Raw genomic sequence first — 19,837 nt, forward strand, 5'->3', positions numbered from 1 at the left:
TTCACTATACATTCATTCATTACATTCCATCCAACTATCTTTCGTGACAATGAAATTTAACATCTCCCTCCCCTTCCTCCTCTTCACCCTCCTCAACCCTACAAGCGCAACATTCGTAGTCCAATGCTACTCCCGACTCTTCGACCAGCGCGCTGACCCGATCATCTCACCAGGCGTCGCCGCAGACCACGTGCACGCCATTTCCGGTGCCAATGGGTTCAACTTCACGACCGACTATGCGAAGCTGCGGGCGTCGAGCTGCTCAACATGCAATATCAAGCAGGACATGAGCGTATACTGGACGCCGAAGCTGTACTTCAAGGCGCAGAATGGAAGCTTCATTGACGTGCCGATCATTGGGGACAATGCAGGCGGAAATCTGGGTGGCATGGCGATTTATTATCTGTGAGTCCAATATTTGACTGACCGGATGGCTTGTGGAAAGCATCTGCTTCGACTTCGGGGAAGTGTATACCTAACTCAACATGCTAACGTTTCTTCAGGACTCGTGGCGGGCCAGACAACGACAAACTTCGGGCCTTCCCCCCAGGTTTCCGCATGGTCGCAGGCGACGCCTCCAAGCGAGTCGAGACCGACGACTTCGCAGGCCGAGCTGTCACGCACAAATGCGTGGGTGTCGACGGCCCTGACAGCAAAGGTCTCCCGCGCACAAAGTGCGACACCATCCGCGCGCAGGTGACCTTCCCCTCGTGCTGGGACGGCAAGAACCTGGACTCCGCGAACCACAAGTCGCACGTTGCGTACCCGAGGGATGGCAACTACGACGGTGGGAGGTGTCCGTCGAGCCACCCTATTCATCTGGCTACGCTGTTTTACGAGGTGTACTATGACACTAAAGCGTTCAAGGGGATGTGGTATGGTGGGGACAAGCAACAGCCGTTCGTGTTTGCAAATGGCGATGCTACGGGTTATGGATTCCACGGCGATTTCGTAAGTGCTTTCCTTTTCCTTTCTTTACGACGGTGTCGTGTTTCTTGGGGTCCCCGCGTATCTTGCTCACTTCACTTACGCGGACTTACACATGCAACAGGCCAATGGTTGGGAGGCAAACAGTCTCCAGAAAGCACTCGACAGATGCAAAGATGGTGTGGCGAACTGCGAGAAGGAGGTCTTTGGAGAGTTTAGGTCGCAGGGCGAGGCGCAGTCATGCAAGCTGCCGTCTATGATCGACGAGCAGGTCACCGGCGTGCTGTCTGCGTTACCGGGATGTAACTCTGTTACGTATGGTCCGGCTCCAGCTCAGTCCAAGGCGAACTGTGCGGCGCCGAAGCTGTCACTGAAGGCTAGTCCGAAGAGTCTGGGCTACGTTGATGTCACGAAGAGTAAGGGATATCGGTACATCGGCTGTGGGACGGACAATGCTGGAAAACGCACTTTGTCCCAGGCGCAGACGTCCAGTAGCAGTATGATGGTCGAGAAGTGTATCGACTTTTGTAAGAGTAAGGGTGCTCAGTACGCTGGGCTCGAGTACGCGGGTGAATGCTACTGCGGGGCCAGTCTTGCTGCCGATCGAGCACCGGTCCAAGGGAGGTTGGGAAACTGCCTGATGAAATGTTCGGGAAACAATCAGCAGGTCTGTGGAGGCGCGGCAGCGATCAGTCTGTATCAGGCTTGCAAAGGGGCGACTTGCAGCAACCTGGCGAGGCGGGAAAGCCAGAGGTTGGCTGTATTGGAGCTCTCCAACGCCGACAGAGGCTCTGAACTCCGATGATTTACGAATTATGGGCACTAGATCTATGGTGGATTTTCTTGGGTTCCTCTGGCACTCTCAAGGTGCCATTTCGATTGTCGATCTTGGGGTCATTGTTTTTATGGTTATGAGACTCCAATGAGGTAAGATTATTGTACAATAGTATGACCTACTCTTTATTTCCAACGATGTATTTTTCTGCAACTGGAGCTTCATTTGTCACCTGAAGATGCCAACTATCCATCTGTTAGTCTGGTACCTGTATGCGGAGCAAGTGCGGTGAATATATTCCATCACGTAACTGCTCTTACCCCATGCCTTTGACATACTCCCAAGTAGTATGTATTCACATTCCTACAACGGTGGGCGTCGTGCACCAGCCTCCGTTGCTCTATGAGGTATACTACATGAGTTAATCTATCGGAAAGGTAATGTATCGGTCCGCTTTATCTAATACAGGTCGATAGGTAAAGTAATCGAAGTTCGCCGTCAATGCAGTTCCATTCAAATCGGATGCCGCAAGGCCCACGAAGGCGCCCGTGAATCCTCCCGGAGCCTGACAACCACCACACTCGTCAGACATGACTGAGGCGTCGAACACTGGACCTATTTTCTGGAGCTCCACGTTTCCCTCAAGTGCGTAGTAGAATTGCAATTGTTTGCCGCGGATAGTGAGGGATAATTTCATTTTTCCTTGAGCCGGTATTCGGACTGGTGGAAGAAGTGGTTCATCAAGTCGCCCGTGAGGATAGGATGACTCCGAGCTCAGAATTAACAACTCACGCTGTCCATCCGAGTGAGCCGTGACTGTCAGATAGAAAAAGGCGAACCTATTGTAGTATGCTATAAGCCCGGCGAATTGTCGTTCATCAGATGGTGAAAAATCGACCACAGTTTCAGCGTCGTAGGAGAAGTGAGTCTGTCGTCGCGCAACAAGAGCCTGCTCATACCAAGATCCAACTGATTCCCGCCCGATCAGTTGAAGTTTGCCACCTTTGATGTTGAATATCCGATCTGTGTCTGGCGTTCGAAGCCATTGGAAATCCTCATGAAGTCCTTTGGTAGAATCAAAGACATACCTCTGTTCTGCCCAATAGTGTGTGTCGTCCCTTGTCCCTGGAACATCCACAAACAACGATGGCGCAGGACCATCCTTGACGTATAACCAGTCGTCCTTCCAGTATGCTTCTTGGATTGCAGTTTCCCTGCCCAGCATACACCGTGGCCGCGCCTGACTCTCAGGTCTTCCACACAAGTGCACAATGTAGGTTCTCCCATCTGGTGTTTCCACGATGTCTCCATGCCCTGCTTTTTGCAGCTCCGCAAACCGAGCGTCTTTTGACGTGAGGATGTATGCTTGCGGGTGCAGTTCGTATGGGCCATGTATGCTTCTTGACCTTGCCAGCGTGCAAGCGTGGCCATACTCGGTTCCGCCTTCAGCAGTGAGTAAATAATACCATCCGCCCCTTTTGTATAAATGCGGTGCCTCGCATTTATCTAGCTTCGTGCCATGGAAGATCGTCGTCGTCGGTCCCACTAATCTCCCCTGCACAGGGTCAAACTTTTGCAACCGGATGCCAGCAAACATCCTCGGTCTCTTTCTATGATCCTGGATCATGTTCACAAACCACTTCTTGCCATCGTCATCATGAAACAGACTTGGATCAAATCCTGAGGCATTCGCGAAGATGGGATCTGACCACGGCCCTAATATCTCCTCTGCATGTACGATATAATTGATGGTGTCTTTGAACGATCCATCCTTTCGTTTGACATCGGTATACACGAGCCAGAAGCGCGATCCGTCGTGCGTAAGGCAAGGTGCCCATACACCGCAGGAATCCGGATGGCCGCGCATGTCCAGCTGGCTTGCGCGGCTCAGTGGACGTGTAATCAACGTCCAGTTTGCCAAATCAGTCGAGTGATGTATTTGGACTCCAGGGTACCATTCAAAAGTTGAAGTCGCGATATAGTAATCCTTGCCAACGCGCACAATGGAGGGATCGGCATTGAAGCCAGGAAGTATAGGTTTTCGTACAAGAGGCATGTCGAAAGGAAAGCTGTGTGCGATGAAGGTGTTTGGCAGGAAGATTTGCTCGTTCTGCGCTTTATCTGGTCCGGTCTTCGTTCCTTTGAAGCACCAAGGAAAGCCAAAGCATAATCACGCCATATGTACCTTGAAACATCTTCGTTCGATGTGTTTCTGCCGTGTTACCCATTCGAAATTTTGCATCGTTCAATGACTAGCACTGTTTTCGGAGTCATTGACAAGACAGTGAGCAATCTCGAACAGATTCATGAAGCTAGGGTACTCCAAACATCCGGTGCTTGATTTCCCAATATGGAGTGGCTTTCGTATTGGCATCGCTCGCTGCACCACCTACCAGTTTGGTAGGCAGCTCCCTAGTGCGAGCAAGCGGCACTTTTCGATTGACCGTGCCAATTTCCCCGTGGAGTTGCGTCGGAACCACGTTAGGCGATATCCCTGCTCGCGGCCATGCGCTGGCTTTAACGCGGGCTCTAGGCCGATGGTGTTCAGCATATTGGCGCCTAAACACTAGGTTGCTAATGCTCTGCGGTAATATCGAGGGCATGTACTTAGTGTTTTCGCAAGTAATAATCCGTCCCTCTGGATCTCCATTTTTTGGAACTCAAATCGATATGCATCAGTCGATTAATGGTAATTTTGCATGTAGATGCCGAGTTGGGGCCCCGTGGAGAAATCATTGCCCTAAGCCCGTGCCTACTTCTCGATTTCTTTAATTTGCGCCTGGAGTCAGCCACTGTATAAATTACAGCTTTGGCAAACATAAAAATAATGTATCGTGCTGCAGTACCAGGAAAATACTTACGTGCAACGAAACATGGCGCAAAACTCTGTCTTTGATTCGACTATTGATGTCGACGAGATAATATCTCAGTTGACCCTCAATGAAAAGATTCAACTCCTTGCCGGAAAAGATACGTTCTCAGTCAGTGATATTGCCCGGCTTGGTATACCGGCCCTCAAGGTACCCAGACTCACACAGTCCTCTCGTGGCACCTGAATGCTAATTGTGACAGACTGCAGATGGTCCCCATGGAATCCGTGGGACGAGGTCCTTCGAGTCCGTAAGGATTTACTCAAAATTATGCTCCCCAAAATGCTCATAATCAGTAGTACCCCAGTCACCTTCTCCCAAGCGCCAGCTCCATGGGTGCGACGTTTGACCCAGAGCTCATGGAGAAAGTGGGCAATCTGTTAGGCGACGAGGCTCGCAACAAAGGCATTCATGTCTTACTCGCACCCACAGTCTGCTTGCAGAGGTCGCCACTCTTGGGTCGTGGTTTCGAAGCGTTTGGCGAAGATCCTGTGCTCAGTGGAACCATGGCTGCTTCGTACATAAGAGGTCTCCAGGACCGTCGCGTCGCGGCTTGCATCAAGCACTATGCAGCTCATGATCAGTCCCCTAAGGGCATAGAGGACAATGAATGGATGTCTCAACGCACACTGCGAGAACTGCATCTTGCCCCTTTCCAGATTGCTTTGAAGCTCTCTAGGCCATGGGCAATCATGACCGCTTATCAGAAGATTAACAACGTCCATGCTAGTGAGGACCCGATTCTATTGAAGGAGATACTTCGCGAAGAGTGGCAGTTCGACGGTCTTGTTATGAGCGACTGGTGGGGTACGTACAGTACATCCCAAGCCATCAATGCTGGACTTGATCTAGAGATGCCTGGCCCCTCTGTGTTTAGAGGTAGGGCATTGGGCTGGGCAGTTGCAAGTCGCAAAGTCTCCGAGTTGACCATAGATCGATCGGTTCGTAATCACCTGAACTTGCTTAAGAAAGTGCAACCAAGCGAGCCTATTCCTCCGAGCAATCCTGGTGCAGCGAATACACCTGAGAACCGCGCATTGATACGACGTCTGGCTGCAGATGGAATCGTGCTCTTGAAAAATGAGAAGAACATACTTCCCTTGAAGCTCGAGGGCAAGAAGTCATACGGCCTAATCGGACACCATTGGGTAAATCCATCCCTAGGTGGAGGGGGGAGCGCTGAGGTCGAGCCGTACTACGTAGTCACACCCTATGATGCCATGGCTGAGGTGGTTGGAAGAGAAAATATAACCTATACTATAGGTGCATACTGTGAGTGTGGAAAAGTTGCTACCGAAGTACCTACCTAACGTTAAATCGCAGCTTTCAGGAATAGTCCGTTCCTCAAGAATCTCACCTTGCCCAATTCCTCGGATCCTGGCTGGCTCGTAGAGATATTCGGGGAAAATCCCACTGACAACTCTGAAGCTACTCCATTGATGACGGTCGTTACCAAACACAACCTTATCGACGTTCCTGAGAGTTTACAAGGATCGCTTCCAACGCAGTTCTTTCTCCGTGCCAGGACGAAGCATACTCCCACTACTTCCTGTCGTTTCCGCTTTGGCCTGGCGGTAGCTGGACAAGGAAAACTTTACATCAACGGGACCGAATCGATTGATCTGTGGACAAGTCATCCCCCAAAGACAGATGAGACGCCAATTTTCAACCGAGTGTCCATGCAGCGATTTGCTGAGATGGATGTAAAGGCCGGCGAGCCCATCCAGCTTGAACTCATTTTGACCAACACCAGTCTTGGTCATGCTGTCGGAACCGCAGCCACGCTGACTGCACGTCTCGGCGGTTTCGAGGTATTTGACGAAGACGCTGAAATTCGTCGAGCGGCCGAAATTGCCAAGAACGTCGACTGCCCTATCGTCATGACAGGGCTGTCCATGGATTACGAGTATGAAGGGTCTGACCGCAAGACTCTGCGACTTCCCAAGCGTACAGATGAGTTGATCGAGGCCGTCTTGAGCGCCAATCCCAATGCGGTACGTAATGCAAACTTATTTCATTTCCCTTCTCACTGATGTTGTTAGATTATTGTTACCCAGTCGGGTCTTCCTATTGAGATGCCATGGGTTAATAAAGCAGCTACCCTTTTGCACGCGTGGTTTGGCGGGCAAGAGACAGGACACGGTTTAGTTGGTAAGTGCATAGAGATGCCCTAGTAATACGTCGCTAACATTGCTAGATATCCTGTTTGGTTCTGTCAATCCTTCAGCAAGACTGTCTATTACATTTCCACGAGTTCTTCGCGAAACCCCCGCGTTCTTGACCTTTGGCAAGGCCGACCGCACGATTGTATACGGAGAGGGGGTTTTCATCGGCCATCGGTACCAGGAGAAGCTGGAGCATGCCCCATTATTTTGGTTTGGACATGGTCTCTCGTTTTCTCGCTTTGAGTATTCGAATCTGGTCGCTCCTACATCCTTCGAACCGGAAAGCGTATTTAAGATATCTGTGGATGTGAGCAACTCAGGCCCGTATGACGGGTCTGAGGTTGTGCAGGTGTACATTAGCCCCCTCACTAGCTCGATTCAACGACCCAACCGCGAGCTAAAAGCCTTTAAAAAGCCCAGTATCAGCGTGGGTGCAACAGCGACGGTAGAGTTTGACTTGGACAAGTATGCCGTCTCCTTCTGGTCGGAAGAGAGATCGCAATGGAAGGCAGAAGAAGGCAAATATGCGATAATTATCGCACGGAGCTCTGATCCCCAAGAGGAGGTATTGCGCCAGGAATTTGCTCTATCAAAAACCCTTTGGTGGTCAGGCTTGTAGTTATCAGAGATCGGATCGTCTTGGTATTGTCAAAGATGTTGTGATACATATATACGTAACATGAATTGTAAGATTTGGTCATGTTTCAGCCATGAAATTATCCGATGTTTTAGAATTGAGTGCAGCTAGAAGGTCCAAGAGCCGTCTACAATAGGTTTGTGCACGGTCTTTCATGGTTTCATCGCCAATAGTATGGATGACTTCTAAGAGTATGCTCCCTATCTGACGGATTCGTTCGACCTACACGCATGGTTAATGATACGAAATAAGGCAAGGCAAAAGGTGCAAATACTAACAGTCGGTTCACCTTTCACTCGAAGGTAAATTATCGGTATATCTTGCAAAGCCTGAAGAACATCGGAGAAAATTTCGATGCTTTTCAGCGCCAGTCCATGAGGATCATCACTTAAACCAAAACTTTCAAACATTCTACTTTGTATGCATTGTCGTAAAATGACTAGTCTCATAGAATGGTATACCGTAAGTATCGTGCATCTTTGGACCCAAAAGGAACGTTTGTAAATCCTCTCCGTTTCATCGTCGGTATAAGAGTCTACCAAATTCGGAATCTGTAGCCATTCAGGCATACTGTCAATGAGAGCGATGTATCCGAGATATTCCTGTGTCAATATCCGCGCGTCTGTTTCCGATACAGAGGGTCCATGCCTGCGCATGCGTAGCACGATTTTAGCGGATTGGCAAGAAACTGAGCGGAATAAATAAAATCCTTTCAAGAGCCGCCACACAAATTGCTCATCGTACTGGGGTCGTTCAGAGTCCAAGAGTGCTATGCCTGGTTTTTCAATCGACTGCAGGGTTACGTTCTCTTGAAAGAGACTGTCATCTAAGATGAATGCACGATTTTGGAAGGCAGCAGCAACCTGATCTGAAGCATAAATAGCCCAGAAATGATGCCGTAGAAGTAGGCTCTCTATGGGGTCATTCACTTGCGCTACCGTGTGTTCGCTATGAAGTCGAAGCGTGTTTGCAATGAGTGCAGCTTGACTCTGCAGGTGCCACGCGGCACCACTCTTGCCCGTGATATGTTGGAGTGCCGAGGAATGGAAGAGTCTTATCGTCATTGAGGCGGCGCTTGGGTGCTCAAGGTCATTGATTTCGAACGATTTCAGTGTTTCCATGGATGCATGCAGAAAATGCTTTGCTAGAGTCTGCCCAGGTGGGTTGACCATGTCAGGCATCATAGCTACGACTGACGCACAGAGCGCAGTGATGAGTGTAAAGCCTCGGAGCAGAGTGATAAGTTCGTATCTGTTCGTAGCGGTCGGGAACGTCGTTGTGCAGGAGTCTGCAAAGAAGAGTTGAGCATGACCACGCAGGGTCGGCTCGTGAACCCATGGCGCAGTTGGGAATACGTATTGCATGAACAAGTCGATACAGTGGTTGGTGACTAGCAGGGGATTCGATGGAACGGGAATGGCGGACTGGAGCGAGCAAAGAAGCTCGCTCTGAATCGACTGCGATACACTTGGCGAGGGCGTCGAGTCTATTACGGTGTTGAATTCTGCCACTGAGCGCCGCGGAGTAGAGTCTTGTAGTGGGCTCGCATATGCTACGCTGGGAGTGTCTGGAGATCGAGACTCAGGCGACGCTACACTGGCTGACCTCGACGGCCCGGGAATGCTGATAGGCAAATTCAATGATGAGCCACAAGATGGACTACTGGCGCTTAGAATTGTCCTGGGCCCTCTCTTTCTCTGCGCGACTGTGTAGGTACAGTCCAGGCGTGCAATGCGGCAATTGGCACAAGGATGTTCTGTGTCACATTTGACCTTGCGTCGCTTGCAAGCATCGCATGCGCGACGCACTGAGGATCTCGAGGCTTGCATGATGCTGATTTGTCGTAGGGAGGGAAAACTTGGGGAGAGGTCTCATAGTGTGGTGTTGGTATCGTTGCCCACGGGGAAATTGGATCCCGTCCTCATATAAGGCATCTGCCAAGCCCTGCAATGCCGGAGATGAACATTTCCCCGTGGGGTTTTCATACTCCCAGTTTGGTTAGCGAGAGGGGTCCGCCTTCGTCTTCCTTCCGGGAGCTAATTTAGGTATTACTTGACTTCGAGGTTTTTGGTCGGTTCATTGGCCCGACCACCATCCAGCGGGGAATCAGGAGAGAATCTGGAGAAGCCCCAGATTCGAGGACGCTTTGCCTTCTGATACTCCTGATTTCCTTCATTCGGTGGGCTGAGAATGCATCTGGCCTCCCATCTCGGCAGTACGCGATGCATTGAATATATCTTCAGTCCATCCTCCCACCATTGCTCCATCCGCATCTTGCAATTTGTATCGATTCGCAAAGTCTTAAGAATTCGAACTTATCTACGGTCTATAGTCGTCCAGGATGGTGTCTGCAGAGTCTTCCGACCCAGTCATCGCCAGCATCATTGCCAATGACAAGACACCATGGTACAAGAAGCCGAACCTGCGATTCTTGTATATTTTCCTTGTGCCTTGCTGTCTAGCCATTGAGGCCACTGGAGGCTTTGACAGCTCCATGATGAATGGACTCCAGTCCCTCAAATACTGGCAAAAGGCGTTCAACCACCCCGACGGCGCGATTCTTGGCATGTTATCCGCATCCTACAGCCTAGGTGCCATCACCGCACTTCCCTTCGTAGCGATCTTGTCCGACCATGTCGGCCGCCGATGGGCCATCATGTTTGGATCTCTGGTTATGATGGCTGGTGCAGTCCTGCAGTGCTTTTCGGTGAACAGTAAGTGTCTCGTTCTGTTGCCAGGCGGACTATTGGTGCAATTGTGCTAACGTACTCTATAGTTACGATGTGGATCTTTGCCCGCATTTTCCTCGGCCACGGCTTTCCTTACTGTGTTGTTTCCGGGTCGTCATTGATCGGGGAACTTGCTCATCCAAAAGAGCGGGCCAGACTCGGATCTCTATTCAACGCTTTCTACTTTGTTGGTGCCCTACTCGCAGCAGGCATCACCCTTCAGACACTCAAGATTAAGAGTGACTGGAGCTGGAAACTTCCTTCAATCTTACAGATGGCGCCGTCGGTATTGCAAGTCACTTTTATATTCTTCATACCCGAATCTCCACGCTGGCTGTTGTCCAAGGACCGTGGGGAGGAGGCTCTGGCCATATTGAAGAAGTACCATGATGAGGCTGGGGAGGAGTTCGCAATTGCGGAGATTGAGTTCGCTCAGATCAAGAAGGCTTTGGAAGTTGAGAATGAAAGTCGAAAGCGGGGCTGGGCTGAGTTGTTCCAATCTCCTGGTATGCGCCGCCGCAGTCTCATCGGTGCATTCCTCGGTCTGTTTACTCAATTTTCCGGCAACACTCTTATCTCGGCATACCTGGTCGTCATCTTGAAGCAGATCGGCTTTACCAATCCCTTTGTGCAGAATCAGATCAACGTCGGTCTGCAGGGCTGGAATCTGGTTGTGGCCTTCTGTCTGGCCCTGTTTGTCAGTCGCTTCCCGCGTCGCAGGATGTATTTGCTCTGCGCATCATGCTTGCTCTGTGTCTACACAGGATGGACTATCGCTCAGGCGCGTCAGATGATTACCGGATCATACGCCGCAGGAATCACGGTGATTGCGTTCATCTTCCTCTACCAACTAGCGTATTCCATTGGTTACAACGCCTTGACTTACGTCTACCTGGTCGAAATTTTCCCCTATTTCGTACGCACCAAGGGCATTTCCTGGTTCCAGCTGTTTGGAAAGGGCGCTGGCTTCTTCTCCACCTTCGTCAATCCGATCGCGCTCAAGGATATCACCTGGCGCTACCTCATCGTTTATATTGTTTGGCTCGCATTTGAGATCTGCTTCATCTATTTCCTTTTTCCAGAAACCCACAATCGATCGCTGGAAGAGTTGGCTTTCCGTAAGTTTCCAAATACTCATTGACTCAGCAATTGGCTAACTTTGTATCGCAGTGTTCGAGCCTCAAGAGGAGAAAGATGCGATCAGCGGAGGGTTGGAAAAGAGGCATCTTGAGGATGACGTTCACATCGAAGTCCTGGGAAAACAAAATGATGATAAAGTGTAATCCAACTATGCCCCATCACGTCTTGCGCAAAGGACAATATCATCAGTACACGAAGGAGGCTACTTGGAGAGGACCATTCACGGTCATTACCAATTACTGCTTGGCCATGACATAGGCCAGCATTGGAAATTTTAAACATTATGTTCATAATCATCGATTAATCATTATTCTCGTCAATCTTACATTTGCACTTTGTTTATGAAACATGGCACCAACAAAATTTTCTGTCCTACTTCAAAGTCTATATACAACCGTGACTATATCCACAAACACAATGACCGTTGGGTTCTAATTACATGTGCAACGATTTTATACCTTCGTTTTCTAAACAGGGCTGAAAAAGTTCGAGCCCACGCCACAGGCCAGACTCGAACGTTGATATTATGATGTGCCATGAAATCCGAACGGGAAACCTCATGTTAGTCGTTCGCGAGTGAGAATTCAACCGTTCAGGATGCCTAAATTCCATCTTCTATCGAGGTTTCTACCGTAGGTAGATATCAGGTATGAGAATCTAAAACCGGCGATGGCTGAATCTGGATCGAATTTTGACATTTCACCGAACAAAGTCCACGGAGAAACTACTGAGTACTGTTACCGGGGCATCATGATCCTTTCAAATGCCGACTGCTGTTTTACAGAACTACTAAACAATAAGATCCATTGGTGGCGCGCTTAGTAGTCCGAAAGCACGATAATTCAAAGGCCGAGTCGTGTTCTCGAAGTTCCTTTTTCTCAAGTAACGCTGCCGCGTAGCCGTATTCGCTATACGAGGTACGGCGGTCCCGATTTCCCCGCACATGAACATTATGGGGTAAATCTAATGTTAGCCCATTTCCGGGGAATGAACAAGAAAGTCACGAGACAATACTGCATAGTAGACTGACATCCGATCTGTCGGAGCAAGCTAAGGCCGAATAGGGCGGGACATTTGCTTAACTTTATGCCCAAGGACAACTCCTCGATTTCCCCACAGTCAACCCCGTGCAAACACATAGGTAGATACATAGGAACACTAGGACCTATTTGGTTGTTCCTAATTGAGCGACGTCAACTTTGATGCTTCGCTCTTGCTCAGCAACGTAAGGTAATCTCACAGTGCTATTGTGTGATCTTATGGATGGGTGAGCAACAGCACTCACTGTTCAGATTGAAGATCAGACAACCAGATATCGTTCCTGCGAACTATTTGATCTTCTTCTTCTTCATCAATCTCTGGGGTACTGGAATAGCAAGATCAATTGTAGCGCTTCGGAACCCTTGACCAGATGCATGCATTCTGCCGTGCCATCTCTACTTCCTCGTCGGCGTCTTTAGTGTCCTAACAAGGCTCAGGAGATAGTAAATTGCACAGGCCCTATCCCGCTTAACAAGGTGCACTGCAGCAAGGATAATTGTCACGGAAGCAGGCATCGTTCTGCATCGGCCAGGTTTATTGACTCCACACGAATGCTCTTTGGCCTCGGTAGATCAACAATGAGCAAGCCAGATCTGGGTCAGCGTCTATATGCTAGAGAAGAGCAACGTGTGACAACTGCCAGGACATTTGAAATATAAATTGGTCCCCGGCTCAGGTTCTCTGATGATCACCAGGGACCACTCTCTTGATCATCGTTGCGAACAATGAAGTCCCCACTCGCACTCTCCATGGTACTTGCTTACACGGCTTTGAATGCCTATGGTGCTCCAACCAAAGGATGTGGAGTCAACAATGCTCCATCTGCTCCTCCCCCACCCGCGCCTGAGCGCATCGACGTTCGTGAAATCGCATTGCCACCTGTAGTGGCTGGGAATGGAACCTGTACTCCCGCATTGAACCCGCGGGGAACAGGATGCCTACCTGCCAAACTTCAAGAAATCTTCCAGGCGGGCGGGTTTCTGCCAGACGGGCGACATGTGATCGCGAAAGTGACATTTGCGGGTGCCCCGGCGGCTCCAGATCCAGCCAGCATCTATAATGGCGAGCAGATCATCATCATCAAGACGGTCAAGGGGGAGAAATTCTCCAACGGCGACAACTGGAAATGCATTACTTGCGGAATCCCCCCTGCGAACTCCGCAGGACGAACGCCCACCAACGATTATCCGCAAGCATTCCACGATGGCAAGCGTATTCTAGCTGGCACGAACATCATCGAGTGTGCGGAGGACCTGGCCAGCGATGCCTGCACTCCAGATAAAACACATGTGTATGCCATTCGCCAGAGCAACAAAGCCGACGACTCGGGCCCAGGTGCCCAGATCCGCGAGCTACGCATCCACCCGGACAACATCCATCTCGGATTCAGCGTACCTGCCGTGACTTCGGGGAAGTTCGATCAGTACGCGTACTTTGGGAGACTGAAATTCAACCCTGCTCCTCTTAGTGGCCCTGAACCTCGGGCTCCTCGTTACGATGTATTAAACACGCAACTCCTCTTCCGCGAGGACCAAATGCCTGTTTATGTCGATCCTCGCGATAAATCCCAGCTTCTCATAAACAAGAGCGCCATAACTGTTGGCGAACTACGCGGTTTCAATGGCGATGGACGCGAGATAACCTACGTAGGATATCCCGCCGAGTCTTCCAACATCGACGTTTTCGCCGCGGACCTAACCACCGGCGCCGTTCGCCGTCTCACACAGCATCCAGAGTACGTTGATCCCATCGACATATCAGCCCACGACGACTGGATGGTCGTCATGGACACCCGAGGAACCGACCGTCAAATGTGGCTCAGTGGCCTCCGCGGCATCCCACCCGTGACCGATCTCGTCTCCACCAGCGCCACCTCGTCGACGCGCAACAACGGCTACAGGCGATTCTTCCAGCCGTGGCTCATCGACCGTCACGGCGACAGAGGAGACTACTTCGGACAGAAGCTCAACGCCGCAGGTTCTGGAATCCCGGGAAGCGGCGCCATCAACGACCCTGAGTGGAACGGCATGGCAGATCCGCGATGGTCGCCCGACGGCACGGAAATCGTCTACTGGCAGGCTTTCACGGTTTCCCCAGCATGCGGCGGGGCGAATCCTCTCCCTTGTTACAAATCTACTGCTCAGGGTGGACGCGATGCGCGCATCATGATTGCCAAGCTTGCGAGTCGCTCCCCCAAAGTTCCCAAGACTGCGCCTATCGCCTCGGATAAGGTCGCTTGGGGAACTCCATACGTACCCGGTTCTCCCAATCCGTCTAGGAAGCAGCCAGCGCCGGGGAACTACACGCTCAAGGGTGGATGTCGGGGAAGCGCAAAGGTGACGTTGACGAACAATGACGCGACGGGTTCGTTGCAGCGCGTGCGAGTCACGTACAAGGACTTCTCGGACGATGGTGTTAATGTACTCAATGGATGGGAAGACGTGAGTACGACATCTCCACAGCCGACCGTCTCTCAGGTAGACTGGTACTCCGATCTTGTGCAGAAAGGGCCGTGGAATGGCTCGAAGAAGACGGGGCCCGATGGCTTCCACCTTGCGATTGACGTGTTGGTAAATATTTTCAATGCCAATGGTACTCTGAGTACTACTGTTGGCGGGAAGAAGTATACGCAACCGGCGAATGGTACTTAGAACTTAATTACCATCTACATAATCACTTCGATTAATTCGATTCTATCTACAATATTGACCAGAACTGATTGAAATGCCATCTGCAACATCGCTACCAATTGAATTTCTTCTATCTATAATAGGGTTGACTTGGATCGAATTCATACTTGCAATACGAAACAGTCTCAATCGTACTCTGCCTGTAGTATGACTTTTGTTTCATTTCGGAAACATAGTCTTCTCTACCCTATGTCCCATTAGCCCTCTAAAGAACTTATCTAACTACTGATCACTTTATAGTTACCCGCCTATGCGGAACAATTAATTGCATTGAACCTAGCTATCACGTGACTCGATAATAACGTCTCTATATTACAATATCTCCTTAAATCAAGCGGTCCAAACCTCTTGTGATGACAATCCGTCACGAGGCAAGCCACAGGCGTGAGAGGCTGCGAAGTGTAACGCTATGAAAACAATCAGCATCATGTCTTAGATAGAGTTACAAGGTACGGATAAGCTAGCAAGTTACAAATCAACGTGATGAATGTCCTACGAGTGTCATCATCGCATCCCATGCTCACAGACAATCATCGTCCCGCAAAAATCACTCATGCCTCAAACCGCACAAACTGCGCAGGCAGTTCATCTTCGATTCCGTACACGATACCTTAAGCCCTGTCCGCTCCCAGTAACTGCCACAAAACGTAACTCGTACCTCGTACGTAAACCTGCAAAGTCACCTAGCCTCCCTCCCCCCCATTTCCCCCCTTGGCCATCGTCATATGTAGCATAACAATTGGCCACGCACTAACCGCTCATCTCTCTCCCCTCCAATTCGCCCGATCACCGCTATTCCTAATCCTTTCTCGGGCGTAAAACATTCGCTTTCTCCCAATTGGCCCTGACGCAGGTCACCAGTAGCACTTGAGGCATAAGTGCGAACCCCGCTAACCCCTTCCGGAAACCCTACTCGCCACCAGTGAAGCGAGCGAACCAATAGGAAGGGGAGAGGTGCGTTAGTCCGTGAGATGATAGTCCGCACAAAAGGCGCATGGCCGGATATATAACGACCTGTCTCGTCTCTCGACATCTGGCATTACTTCTTCCATCATCATCATCTACATCTACATCTTCAAACAAATATCCATCTCGATCTCGAATCCATCAACTTGAATTACCATTTACCTACCAAGAAAACCTTTATCACAAAACGAAAAAATGGGTAACTGCGGCTGCGCATCGTCTGGAACATGCAACTGCGGCTCTGGCTGCTCTTGCGATAGCTGCCCTGTACGTATATCCCTTTGATACTCCTGATGAGATGGGAAAGAGGCTGATGATGTGGGTGCGTGTAGCATAAATAAATGAACGACATCGACACCACTACTCCCTTGGTTCCTTTTGTGTGGAGGGGGAGATGAGGGTTGGGGGGTATGGCACGAACGATGAACGAAGATGATGACTTGATTTGGGCGAACCTGGGACGGGAAGATTGAACCACGGAAAGACTGCTTATTAGCTCCAAGATGAGATGAGTTGGATAGGGCGTTAGGGTTGAGAATGACATTGAATCGAAATTTTTCACCTGCTGATATGAATGGGTAGATAGATGAGTGAACTGTGATGTGATGAAAACCTTCGTGTGACAAGTGATGTGAATGTTTAATGTATTTTGTTTAACTTTGATTGAATAATGAGAGTAGAAATTTCTCAAGTAACGTTGTAGCTACTTACGGGTATGGTATACGAATACATGCAGCATTCAGCATCCACCATTCACGCATATCCCGCCGTTGTAGTCTTCTCCCGAAGACAGTCCATCTTCATCTTCATCCACAGCACACAGTGGCATTCTCCTCCAGACGATCCCTCGCCCCGCCACCGACCTTGAAGCTCTCCCACCCGAAGATGAAGTACCCGATGTACGCGCCGATGAAGATGCAGATGAGGATGTATCCGTTGTAGTACATGGCGAGCAGCATGATGAAGTAGGCGACGGCGAACTGCAGCATGTGGAGCAGAGCACGGACAGCCTGCTGGAGGACGTTGGGGCGGAATGTCTGCGACGACACTGCTGGGACGCATGCGGGGGAGGAAGTCGTGGATGCGGATTTAGCGGCGGCGGTGGTGTTGTCGTGGGTGGAGGAGGCGGTGGAGGGTAGGGCCACGGCGGAGCGCGCGTATTGCGCGAGGATGTAGCGGTCGTATTCTTTGCCGGCGCGGCGCAGGAGTTCGAGGGAGATGACGAGCAGGATCACGCCAATGCAGGAGCCCGCAAACATGCCGTTGCTGGTGATGCGCCATGATTTGGAGATGAAGCCTGGCGGGAGTCAGTGAGAGTTGGGGGCGTGGGTGTCGTCTGTTCTATGACAATTGTGTAATTGGCAAAATGTAGGGAATCCATTGAAGACATACAGGCATTCTTGACGTTCCAGTTCCACAACATCTTTGAATAGTTAGTGGTCTTGTTTGCCTGCTTTTAGGTGCTGGCAGTTGTTGACATACGGAAATCTGGCAGGCATTGGGGCCGCCCATGCCATGTCCCATTCCGGCCATTGGGTCGGCTGTGCTGGTGGATGTTGAGGCAGTCATGGCAGCCGTGGCTGTTGAGGCCATGTCCATCGACATGGACATGGACATATGATCGTGCGACATTGTGGTGGTGATGATGTTGCAACGGCAACGGTGGTGAGGTAAAGGAAGCTTGTATCTGCACGCTGAAAGATCTCAGGAGAGAGCAATGCTGGAGAAACAAGATTGAATTGCAAACGAGTGGGAGGAGTGGGGATCAAGGCCAATATATATGATGTTGTTAGGTGAGCAAGTTTCTTTGTTATGGCTGTGATGGGATGGAGGAAACGAAACAGGAAACGAATTAGGTGGCTTGTGAACTCAACGAATTCTCTCAATAGAAAATTCTTAAAGTCAGACCTTGGGGATGGGAATAAAGTTGTTAAAAGAAGAATGGAACCATGGGGCGTTGTATGGGAAGAAGTAATGCAGCGCAAATCTGCTCAAGACCATGGTTGGAGGACGTGCACTATGCCGCAAAGAAGAAGGAAAGGGACCAAATGGGATCTTACATGTACAGTTCGAGTAGTAGTTTCCTCGTACCTGTCTAGGTACCTATAGGCTATACCTAACGGAATGACTATTGCTTCCCTACCAACTACTGGCCTGGTACGGGTTCTATTCCATTATTCCATTACACTGCATGGTCCAGCGGTCGACTGTATCATGTAGCATCATGTAGCATCATGTAGCATCATGTAGTGTTGTGGTATCTGATGCAGATAATCCTCGTGCTCCAGCCAATTCAACGCCACCTTTTGCACCCGTATCCTCATGACACGACACCTCGACCCGCTCCACGGTTCCACCAAGCCCATACCATGTAGGATTTTATCGATTCCTCCAACAACCCGGGTAGGCAAACAATGCACTTCAATGCACAAAACTGCACTTCAAGGCACAGCACGGGCAGCTCGTTGTCCAAGGCAAAGCGAAGCCGGGTAAGAAATTTGCGGATAAGGCAAACGACAAGCTGAGGCAAAAGGTGAGGTGAGGTGAGATGTTCTCGTTGGGATCGTCCTGCTGACTCCTAATGGGGACTAGCGGCGGCAGCCCACGAGGGAGTTTGAGCTCATTTATATCTCTTGGCATCACCAACACAATCCCATTCCATTCACTTTTACCAGTAACTAATAGCAGACATTGACATGAAGATATCACCATCTGTGCTGTTGGGACCCATCTTTTGTGTTCTGTTTCTCCTTCGTCTTCCCATAAATGTCACGGTAACCGAGATGTTTCGATGCGTCACTGTAACACCTGATCATGTCTCGTTTGGTCACACATACACGCAACATACTTGGCTGTCACACAGTTAGCGAGTTGACCGGCACTTCTTCAGGTATATTTAGATTCTCTGTGCAAAGATGAAGAGTATTCCGTATATTCCAAGCGTCCCACTTATGTCGAAACCCGAGAACTTATCCATTGATACAGCCTGCTCCTTTTACCAATCTGTACACCAACACCTAGAGAGCTTCCCTCTCAGTGGGCATGCGCATCCGTACGGGGTACATAGAATCATCAGAACGTCGTTCCGTTAGCAGGCGGCAACTTGGCGCATTTATCCTGCGACGGAATCTTCTCATTTCGATCCCACTGCAACACAAATCAGCAAACAATCCCTTCACGATGGCAAACATCCACACCGGACGGGCACCTACATGCTCATGAACACAGCCATCAACCCAGCGCCACCTGTCCGTCACCGAGTATCGCGCGTACGACATGTTTGTGCTGGCATCGAAGCACCACGCCGTGCTCGCCTCGCTGCCAATCTTCCTACCGTTGCAGAACAGCGGCCAGATGGCGTTCGGCCCGCTCGCGTAACCGGGGGAGTTTTGCTACAGCACGTCAATCATCCACTCATTCACTTACATCCTCCAACGTTCAACTTCTCGTGGAGATGTGAGGTAAGCAGGAAGGGAAGGTCTGTCCACGAACCTTATACACGGAGTCGATGAGCGAGAACATCTTCCTCGGATCGCCGTCCACCACGAACGCGCGGTAAAACGCATACGCGCGACGCGCCGTCTCCTCCACCGTCACCGTCGGATCCGGCTTGCAAATCTCCGGCGGCTCCTTGAGGTGGCAGAGGTTCTCCCGCTTCTCGATGTCTCTATCGTTGTACTCGGTTGGCGCGGCGAGGCCTACCATGGGCGCTGAGACGAGCGCGAGGAGTAGGGGTAGAGGGCGCATGTTTCCTTTCTATTACTTCTTCAAGTGACGTGATGTATATGGAAATACAGAATGTTTGAAATCCCCGGAGTGAAATGACGAAACGAAACAACCGTCAGACCCACCGCACCTTATACCCCACAAACCCACATCCGCAGACCCTTCCCCGGT

General features: G+C 50.3%; 9 protein-coding genes across 9 annotated transcripts; 4 read left to right on the forward strand and 5 right to left on the reverse strand.

The window, feature by feature from the left end:
• Positions 1–49: 49 nt before the first annotated feature.
• On the forward strand, positions 50–1,957 carry BU24DRAFT_475448 (WSC-domain-containing protein; the record flags this gene model as incomplete). Its single annotated transcript, XM_033532901.1, has 3 exons — positions 50–405; positions 504–951; positions 1,052–1,957. 3 exons carry the CDS (start codon positions 50–52, stop codon positions 1,730–1,732), a joined length of 1,485 nt encoding a protein of 494 aa, XP_033376827.1. The 3' UTR covers positions 1,733–1,957.
• A 166-nt stretch (positions 1,958–2,123) lies between these two features.
• On the reverse strand, positions 2,124–3,919 carry BU24DRAFT_475451 (glycoside hydrolase family 43 protein; the record flags this gene model as incomplete). The annotated part of the gene is made up of 1 exon (XM_033532902.1): positions 2,124–3,919. The coding sequence occupies exon 1, from the start codon at positions 3,756–3,758 to the stop codon at positions 2,124–2,126; it is 1,635 nt and encodes a 544-aa protein (XP_033376828.1). The 5' UTR covers positions 3,759–3,919.
• A 656-nt stretch (positions 3,920–4,575) lies between these two features.
• BU24DRAFT_475454 (glycoside hydrolase family 3 protein) lies at positions 4,576–7,356 on the forward strand (the record flags this gene model as incomplete). The annotated part of the gene is made up of 6 exons (XM_033532903.1): positions 4,576–4,722; positions 4,775–4,822; positions 4,872–5,844; positions 5,896–6,566; positions 6,615–6,723; positions 6,770–7,356. 6 exons carry the CDS (start codon positions 4,576–4,578, stop codon positions 7,354–7,356), a joined length of 2,535 nt encoding a protein of 844 aa, XP_033376829.1.
• A 78-nt stretch (positions 7,357–7,434) lies between these two features.
• BU24DRAFT_403110 (uncharacterized protein) lies at positions 7,435–9,203 on the reverse strand (the record flags this gene model as incomplete). Its single annotated transcript, XM_033525556.1, has 2 exons — positions 7,435–7,596; positions 7,653–9,203. The coding sequence occupies 2 exons, from the start codon at positions 9,201–9,203 to the stop codon at positions 7,435–7,437; spliced, it is 1,713 nt and encodes a 570-aa protein (XP_033376830.1).
• A 512-nt stretch (positions 9,204–9,715) lies between these two features.
• On the forward strand, positions 9,716–11,456 carry BU24DRAFT_475464 (general substrate transporter; the record flags this gene model as incomplete). The annotated part of the gene is made up of 3 exons (XM_033532904.1): positions 9,716–10,094; positions 10,151–11,221; positions 11,274–11,456. 3 exons carry the CDS (start codon positions 9,716–9,718, stop codon positions 11,384–11,386), a joined length of 1,563 nt encoding a protein of 520 aa, XP_033376831.1. The 3' UTR covers positions 11,387–11,456.
• A 1,577-nt stretch (positions 11,457–13,033) lies between these two features.
• BU24DRAFT_360200 (uncharacterized protein) lies at positions 13,034–14,935 on the forward strand (the record flags this gene model as incomplete). The annotated part of the gene is made up of 1 exon (XM_033524092.1): positions 13,034–14,935. The coding sequence occupies one exon, from the start codon at positions 13,034–13,036 to the stop codon at positions 14,933–14,935; it is 1,902 nt and encodes a 633-aa protein (XP_033376832.1).
• Positions 14,936–15,900: 965 nt separating this feature from the next.
• On the reverse strand, positions 15,901–16,803 carry BU24DRAFT_97394 (uncharacterized protein). The gene is made up of 2 exons (XM_033534856.1): positions 16,652–16,803; positions 15,901–16,597 (listed from the first exon to the last, which is right to left on the reverse strand). Exons 1-2 carry the CDS (start codon positions 16,677–16,679, stop codon positions 16,092–16,094), a joined length of 534 nt encoding a protein of 177 aa, XP_033376833.1. The 5' UTR covers positions 16,680–16,803; the 3' UTR covers positions 15,901–16,091.
• On the reverse strand, positions 16,273–17,543 carry BU24DRAFT_429330 (Ctr-domain-containing protein). The gene is made up of 3 exons (XM_033529710.1): positions 17,423–17,543; positions 17,333–17,363; positions 16,273–17,237 (listed from the first exon to the last, which is right to left on the reverse strand). The coding sequence occupies exons 1-3, from the start codon at positions 17,531–17,533 to the stop codon at positions 16,747–16,749; spliced, it is 633 nt and encodes a 210-aa protein (XP_033376834.1). The 5' UTR covers positions 17,534–17,543; the 3' UTR covers positions 16,273–16,746.
• A 1,011-nt stretch (positions 17,544–18,554) lies between these two features.
• On the reverse strand, positions 18,555–19,687 carry BU24DRAFT_497939 (uncharacterized protein; the record flags this gene model as incomplete). The annotated part of the gene is made up of 3 exons (XM_033534312.1): positions 18,555–19,087; positions 19,153–19,332; positions 19,433–19,687. The coding sequence occupies 3 exons, from the start codon at positions 19,685–19,687 to the stop codon at positions 19,013–19,015; spliced, it is 510 nt and encodes a 169-aa protein (XP_033376835.1). The 3' UTR covers positions 18,555–19,012.
• Positions 19,688–19,837: the final 150 nt, after the last annotated feature.

Source organism: Aaosphaeria arxii, assembly GCF_010015735.1.
Source record: "Aaosphaeria arxii CBS 175.79 unplaced genomic scaffold BU24scaffold_18, whole genome shotgun sequence".
In the NCBI taxonomy this organism is placed as follows: Eukaryota; Fungi; Ascomycota; class Dothideomycetes; order Pleosporales; genus Aaosphaeria; species Aaosphaeria arxii.